Genomic DNA, 8,982 nt, shown 5'->3' on the forward strand with positions numbered 1-8,982 from the left:
TGATGTTGTACCACCAGCTTGGAGTGAATGCTGCTCCCACCATTTCTATGCTTTCAAATGCTTTCCATGTCTTTTCAAAGCTTTCCCTTTCCTCACCTGAATCTAGAAGTAGTCTCTTAGACTTGGTAACATATTTCACTTTTTATCTTGAACTACAGTTATACAGTATGTTTTGCATTTGTCTTTTTGGAGGACAAGATACAAAAGGTTCTTTTAATCTTAAAATACCAAACACAGTATTGGTATTGGGAGCAAAGGGCCAATGAATAACTGCTAAGTTAACAAGTTAACTAAAAAATAATTAGTATATTAGTTCTTTAATATAATTAGTTTAGATTTTTTTGTTTGTTTGTTTTGTTTTTTTGAGATGGAGTCTTATTCTGTCACCCAGGCTGAAGTGCAGTGATGCAGTCTTGGCTCACTGCAAATTCCACCTCCCACGTTCAAGCGATTGTCCTGCCTCAGCCTCCGAAGTAGCTGAGATTACAGATGCCTGTCACCCCTAGCTAATTTTTGAATTGTTTTGGTAGAGTTGGGATTTTACCATGTTTGCCAGGCTGGTCTCGAACTCCTCACCTCAAGTGATCCACGCTCCCTGGCCTCCCAAAGTGCTGGGATTACAGGCATGAGCCACCACCACACCCACCCACTAGATTTGTTTATTAACATCACTGTTAAGAATGAGAGAAAAATGCAATCATTGATTTATCCTTATAGAATCTAGTGCTTATTCGTATTTTCAAATAGATAATAAATGATAAGCTAAGTATTTAAGGGCCCTAAGTATTTAAAGTGCCCTAAATATTTAATTATTTCTTGTTGGTTTTTTTATTCAATTAGATCATTAATTATAAAATAGCTACTATAAACTACAATAATGCTTCCTAGGATTATTGCATTAGGAAATCATATCTATTATCTACTAATTGCTGGAGACCTCTAAAAATGAATAACTGTGTATTTCAGAAATTAGTCTTCTCATAACATTCTCCTACCATTTATAAACTAGTCTAAAATTCTTTTTCAGAAAGCAGATGATAGAGAAAAACGACAAGAAGCCCACCGGTTTCATTTTGATGCTATGTAACTTGCCTTTAATATTACATAATGGAATGGCTGTTCACTTGATTAGTTGAAACACAAATTCTGGCTTAAAGAAGAAAATAGGGGAGATTAAATATTATTTATAAATGATGTAGCCCTTGGTAATTATTGGAAAGTATTCAAATAAATATGGTTTGAATATGTCACAAGGTCTTTTTTTTTAAGCACTTTGTATATAAATTTGGATTCTTTATTCTGTAGTGCTGTACATTTTTGTTCCTTTGTGGAATGTGTTGCATGTATTCCAGTGTTTGTGATTTATAATCTTATTAGAGTCATGATGATGGAAAAAGACATGTAAATAAAAATATTTAAATGAGCAGGAATTTTTGTGTCCACTTGGCTTGGTCTTGCTTCTTATTCTAATAATGCAAATTACACTTTTGTGAATATATCACAGTTATTATGCATTTAGCTTCATCGCAGCAGGTCAGGGGTCTCTCATTGATGGCATACAGTATAGTGATCGGGTACTCTGACTTCGTATCACAGTAAGACAGACTTGCCTTAAACTCCTAATTCCTCCACTTACAAAGTCATTGTTTGAACTTGGCTTTTGTTTAACTTCTCTAAGCTTCAGTTTTCTTGTTTATTCAGTAGGGCTAATAATACCTGAGTTATTGTAAACATTAAATGGGATGATATATAGCTTGGTGCCTAGCACAGAGTAAGTGCTCAATACATGGTAGTTGTCATTATTACTATTTTAGATGATGTTATGAGACTTATACATCTAATTATAGAAATATACAAACTTGATAGAATTTTATTTTCAGGCATGAGGAAATAATAGTCTTTGGAAAAGCCAAATTCTTGGTGATTGACATCTATAAAGATTTACTTGCTCATATTAACTAAAAATTATAGTACTCTCCAAGAATTAATGTGCCCTAAAAATTTTCCTCTGAAAACTGATCCTTATCGTGTGATAATGAAGCACATTTGATTTCTTGAAAGGAAACCGCTGTAGGCAGCATCTGGGAATGCAAATCTTCAATCACATTTCTATTCTCAAAGGCTTGGAGAAGTTTATAATTTCCTATCAGACTTCAATGCAAATTTTATATTGTGAACTTCACATTCCCAAAAAATTACTTTAAAAAGAGTTAAAGATGAGAAAAAAGGTTTACCAATGCTAATAATTTTCTAATATGCAAATGGACATGTGATGACTATAAAACACAAAATTTCTCTGAAAACAATTTTGTTCTTCATGTGATTTTTTTCTTTACATTTCACTGACAGTGGCATGTTTTTACTTTGTATCTAAGCATGTTAACATGTCTTCTTAATAAATATTCCTTATTGAAACAAAGTATTTTGGTGAGTTTTTAAATAATTCTTTTGGAGCATAAAGAGACCTTAGAGCTTACAAAAGCATTCATCTGCACTGGGAGACTGGGGTAAGGTGACTTGCCCACTGCCTCTCTATGGGTCACAGGCAAGAAGGGACTCTCCTGACTGTAATATTCAGTTAAATTCACTAGTTATCAACCCACAGCACTGGGCCAGGTACCACACTTTCCCAAAGACAAGTGGGCTCATTATCTGTGGATAGCCTGAGTCTTAAAACTCACGTGGAGTCAGTGTTTACAAGACAAATAAAATGTTAATGACAATTAAAACTACATTCAGTGACATTAATACTGCTTCTGTATTTCCAAATGCAACTTTAATATTAAGGGACAGCAGGTAAAAACTATGTCACACATATGGAATCACTAACAAAGACCTTTGTTTTCATTTTGAATATTGCAGTGGAAAGAGAACAAGGCTTTGAGGTCAGACCAATCTGGAATCAGAGCCCAACTCCCTGATTTCTTGACTTTGAATCAGCCACTTCTTTGAACTTTGGTTTCTTAATCTGTTAAAGATACTGAGTGATACCTATCTTCAAGGACTGCTATGAGTCTGAAATGGCAGTTTGTATATAGAAGGTACTTGATAAGTGCTGGCTCTTTTCTTCTTTCCCATCCCATTACAGTGACTAACATTTTCTGACATTTTTTTCCCACTGACTATACATTTGTGTCATCTGTCTTTGAGGAGCTAGGAGGAGTAATTAAGAATTAATAATCATTTTGAAGATGTTGTAAATATGTTGTTAATACACCATTTATTTGAACTAGCCCTTTACATTGCCCCATCCTTGCAAGTAGCTAGAATACCTCATAAAAAGAAACAAAAACTTAAAATGTGTCCAGCAGACCTCAGTGATATACCTAGGACTGATCTAGGATACTTAAGGGCTTACTCCTTGGGATAAAGGTGAATTAAAGGAAACCAGCCCTTGTGATTACCTGCACCTGACCAGTTATTTTAAAAGGCTAATAAAATAGATAATAGATTAGGGAGTGTTTTTGATCCACAACTGTATACGGGAAAGGAAGGAAACAATATTAGGCAGAGAAATTGAATTGTGATGTGTTCTCAGTGGAATGCCACATACAACCCTACATCGAGTTCTGAGGTAGGATGACCTTTCCTATCTCCTGACCTGCCCCAAGTTAGAATACGAAGCCTGAGTACCCTTTTCATTTTTGATACTGGTTATTTGTACCTGTCTGGAATGTAAAGGCCGAGCCTTCGTATTCTAACTTGGGACAGGTTAGGAGATAGGAAAGGTCATCCTACCTCAGAACTCGATGTAGGGTTGTATGTGGCATTCCATTGAGAACACATCACAGTTCAGTTTCTCTGCCTAATCTCAAAAAAAGAAAAGAAAAGGGTATAACTACAGATTATTAAAAGTAGGAAGACTCTGAGAATAATTTTATACCAATATATCTGAAAGTTTATACAAAATGGACCAATTCTTAGGAAAATATCACCAGAATATAACCAGAAACAAAAGTCTAAATACTCCTTCTGCTAGACGCTGTGGTATGTCCAGATCCAGCATCAAGAATAAAGGACTTCCTAACGTAACTTCTGGGAATGCCTTCACTGTTCATCTGCCAGCCTCATCTAGAGAGCAGACTTACCCAAGATGAGTCCCCTCTTCTTGATATTTAAAAAAGAAAAAAAAAAACCCTAAATGTTCATAAACTAAAAAGTAAAAACTATCAGACCTGTAAGGGGAAATAGACAAAATCACGATTTAAGTGGGAGAAATCAACACTCTTCTCCAGTAACTGAAGGAAAAAGTAGGCAGGAAATCAGAAAGCTTAGAGCTAACCTGAAAAGCACTCAGTCCATCTAACCTAGTGGATATTTATATAACTCTTTAACCAACAGCAGCAAAATAGTCTTTTTCAGTGCACATGAAACACTTACTAAGACAGACCATATTCTGGGCCATAAAACAAGTCTCACTAAATCTAAAAGAATAGAAATCATACAAAGTAGATTATCAGACTATAATAGATTTGAACTAGAGAGATACATGAAAAATAGCCATATATTTTGAAATTAACACATTTTTAAATGACTATAGGGTCAAAGAAGAAGTCTCAAAGGAAATTTTTAAATATTTTGAGCCAAACGAAAAATACAACATACCAAAATTTGTAGGAGGCAGTGCTGAGAGGGGGGATTTATAATATTAAATGCATATATTAACAAACAAGAAGGGTGATTAAAGAAAGCAAGGGAAGACTTGATACTCCCCAAAGTGATCTGTAGATTTCACACCATCCCTATCAAAATCCCAGCAGTATCTTGGGGTGAACATGGACAAGATTTTGTGCAACTTATATGAAAGAGAAAAGAAAGTAGGATAGTTTAAAACAATTTTGAAAAAGAAGACAAAGTTGAAGAAATCAAGCTGTGTTGACTTAAAAACTTATTATAAAGCTAAAGTAATAAAGATAGTGTGGTATTGGCAAAGAGAGACACATAAACCAATGGAATAAAATAGAGTCCAGGAATAAACCCACACAAATACAGACATCTGATGTTTGAAAAAGATGTAAAACTTACTGAGTGGAAGACAGTCTTTTCAACAAATAGTGTCAGAACAATTGATTGTATTTGCCATAAATACTAAGGGTAAAGGGAAAAAAAAAAAAAGAACCTTGATCGAAAATTAACTCAAAATGGGTCATAAATTTAAAATGTAAAATGATAAAACTTTAAAAGAACATACAGAATATCCTCATGAGCTAGGGTTAAGCAGAGTTCTTAGAAATGACGCCAAAGTTATGATCCTTTCAAAAAACCAATAAATGTGACTTCATCTAAATTAAAAATGTTTGCATTAACAAAGACACTTCCAAGAGAATGAACAAGGTATATATGCAAAGAAAAAAAAAATTTTTTTTTTTGAGATGGAGTCTCATTCTGTCACCCATGCCAGAGTGCAGCGGTGTGATCTCAGCTCACTGTAGCCTCTGCCTCCCAGGTTCAAGCAATTCTGCCTCAGCCTCCCAGGTATCTGGGACTACAGGCATGCACCACCATGCCCAGCTAATTTTTGTATTTTTAGTAGAGATGGGGTCTCACCATGTTGGTCAGGCTGGTCTCAAACTGTTGACCTTAAGTGATCCATCTGCCTCGGCCTCCCAAAGTGCTGGGATTAATAGGCATGAGCCACCACACCCAACCAAGAAAATATTTTCAAATCACGTATCCAACAACAGACTTGGATCCTTGGCTCTCAAAACTCAACAATATAACAACTCAGACAAGCTAATACCTAAGGAAGCTCCTGCCTCTCCCAAAGCTAAAACCAAAGCAAAAGCTTTGAAGGCCAAGAAGGCAGTGCTGGAAAGCATCCACAGCCACATACAAAAAGGAATATCTGCACTTTACCCGCCTTCCAGCAGCCCAAGACACTACAGCTCTAGAGACAGCCCAGATATCCTCAGAAGAGTGCCCCCAAGAGAAACAAACTTGACCACTCTGCCTAATTCCCCCTGACCATTGAGTCTGCCATGAAGAAAACAAGATAACAACACACTTTAGGTCACTGTGGATGCCAAAGCTAACAAGCACCAGAGCAAGCTGGATGTGGAGAAGCTCTGAGACACTGATGTGGCCTGATCAATCAGGCCCAATGGAGAGAAGGTGTACATTTAACTGGCTCCTGCTTAGGATGCTTTGGGTGTTACCAACAAGATTGGAGTCATCTAAACTTAGTCCAGCTGGCTAAGTTTAAATAAACATATTTTTACCATTAAAAATAAAAAAATTTGAGTAGGCAATAACTTGAAGATAATTCACTAAAGAGGATATATTAGTAGCAAACAAGCACATGGAAAAATGTTCAACAGGATAAGCCATTAGGGAAATGAATACTAAAACGATGAAGAAATACCACTACACATCTATCATAAAGAATGCTTTCATGGATAAAACAAAGAATACTGACAATTCAAAGTGCTGATAAAGATGAGGAACAACCAGAATTTTCATACATTGCTGGTGGGGATGCAAAATGGGAAAGCCACTCTAGGGAACTGTTTGGCACTTTCTAAAATCAACTGCATTTTTATACACCAGTATGATCAGTTAGAAAATGGGATTTAAAACAGGTAACATAACAGCATGAAAAAAGTCTTAAGTGCCTAGTAATCAATACAACACAAGATGCACCACACATCTCTGTCTGGTAAATTATAAAACTTTTCTGAGAAACACTAAGAAAATTTTTCAATAAATGCACATATGTACCATGTTAATGGACAGGTAGACTCAAAATTGCAGATGTAAAAGCCCTCCCAACTCCATTCATCCCAATGGGGTATTGTGTTGTTGAGCTTGCTAGGCAGTTTCTAAAGTGTATACAGAAATATGAAAGACCAAGAACAGCCAAGACAATCTTGAAAAAGAACAGGACTTGCTCTACCAGATAACAAAACAATTAAAAGTTAGGGTGATTAGGCCAGGCATGGTGGCTCACGTCTGTAATCCCAAAACTTTAGGAGGCTGAGGCAGGTGGATCACCTGAGGTCAGAAGTTGCAGACCAACCTGGCCAACATGGTGAAGCCCTGACTCTACTAATAATATAAAACTTAGCCAGCATCATGGCACATGCCTCTAATCCCAACTACTCAGGAGGCTGAAGCAGGAGAATCACTTGAACCCATGAGACAGAGGTTGCAGTGAGCCAAGATCATGCTATTGCACTCCAGCCTGGATGACAAGAGCGAAACTCTGTCTCAAAAAAAATGAAAATAAAAATTTAAGGTGATTAACAGAGTGTGGTATTAGTGAAGAAATAGACAGACCAATGGAACATAATAGAGAGTGCAGAGAAAAACTCATATGCATGGATGTTTGATTCAGGAAGGCAGCAACACTGCACTGCAAAGTAATGGAATATGAACAGCCTTTTAACAACAAATAAGCTGAGACAATTCATTAACTAAAAGGTAACTGCACTCCCATCACACAGAAAAAATCAATTCCAAATAGATTGAAGGTGAAATGTGAATACAAATTTATAAGCTTCTAGTACTTAATAGAATAACTTCATTATCCTAGGGTAACAGTGGGTTTCCTATTCAAGTCATTAAAAAAAACACTAATCTCTAAAGGAAATTTCTGATATATTAAAGTAAATTAAAATTAATAACTCTGTCCACAAGAACCATAAAAAGTGTGAAGAGAGAAGTCACCAAATAAAAGAAGATATTTTCAACAAATAAAACTGACTTTACTCAAAATCTAGAAATCCTGCAAAATGATTTAGAAAGAAAATGCCCAGTAAAAAATTAAGCAAAAGGATTGACAAAAAGTATTAACAGCTGACAATAACCAAATATTGGTATGGATGTGGAGCAACAAAAGTCTGATGCACTCTTTTTTTTTTTTTTTTTTTTTTTTTGAGACGGAGTTTGGCTCTTGTTACCCAGGCTGGAGTGCAATAGTGCGATCTCGGCTCACCGCAACCTCCGCCTCCTGGGTTCAGGCAATTCTCCTGCCTCAGCCTCCTGAGTAGCTGGGATTACAGGCACGTGCCACCATGCCCAGCTAATTTTTTGTATTTTTAGTAGAGACGGGGTTTCACTATGTTGACCGGGATGGTCTCGATCTCTCGACCTCGTGATCCACCCGCCTCAGCCTCCCAAAGTGCTGGGATTACAGGCTTGAGCCACTGCGCCCGGCCAAGTCTGATGCACTCTTAATGGGACTAAGTTTAAAAAAAAAAGTAAAAGCAGTGGTTGGTTTTATTTAAAGTAGAAGATATGCATACTCTAAATCTACATGTCACTCTACTCTTAAGAAATTCTCGGCCGGGCGCGGTGGCTCAAGCCTGTAATCCCAGCACTTTGGGAGGCCGAGGCGGGTGGATCACGAGGTCAAGAGATCGAGACCATCCCGGTCAGCATAGTGAAACCCTGTCTCTACTAAAAATACAAAAAATTAGCTGGGCATGGTGGCACATGCCTGTAATCCCAGCTACTCAGGAGGCTGAGGCAGGAGAATTGCCTGAACCCAGGAGGCGGAGGTTGCGGTGAGCCGAGATCGTGCCATTGCACTCCAGCCTGGGTAACAAGAGTGAAACTCCGTCTCAAAAAAAAAAAAAAAAAAAAAAAAAATTCTCACACATGTGCACCAGGCTATAGGTATAAAAATGTTCATAGCAACTACGTTCGCAATGGCCAAAATCTAGAAACTGCCTAAATATCCAGCTACATGGAATTTTATATAATGAAATACTATACAGCCATGACATTTCATGAACTACACTTGCACACACCACATGATTAATCTCACAAATTTAAGCCAAAAAGCAAGACACAAAAGCATACATGCAACATGATCCACTCATACATATAAAGTTCAAAAACAGAAAAAATTAAACTATATTGTTTAAGGATGTATTTATTTTTAAAACTACAAAGAAAAGGTAGGAAATAATAAAAGTAAGAATACTGATAAACTCTAGGGAATTGAAAGATTATGACCAGGCAGAGGAATATGCAGGACTT

The 8,982-nt window shown here is 36.7% G+C and overlaps 1 protein-coding gene across 1 annotated transcript in view; it reads left to right on the forward strand.

The window, feature by feature from the left end:
- The window catches only part of ITFG1 (integrin alpha FG-GAP repeat containing 1), a 277,356-nt gene extending 275,926 nt beyond the window's left edge, over positions 1–1,430 (forward strand). The window contains exon 18 of the mRNA XM_003937249.4: positions 1,028–1,430. Coding sequence (XP_003937298.1) covers positions 1,028–1,087 — 60 coding nt within the window. The 3' untranslated portion in view covers positions 1,088–1,430. The remainder of the gene's footprint in view (positions 1–1,027) is intronic.
- Positions 1,431–8,982: the final 7,552 nt, after the last annotated feature.

Source organism: Saimiri boliviensis, chromosome 1 (genome assembly GCF_048565385.1).
Source record: "Saimiri boliviensis isolate mSaiBol1 chromosome 1, mSaiBol1.pri, whole genome shotgun sequence".
Lineage (NCBI taxonomy): Eukaryota > Metazoa > Chordata > Mammalia > Primates > Cebidae > Saimiri > Saimiri boliviensis.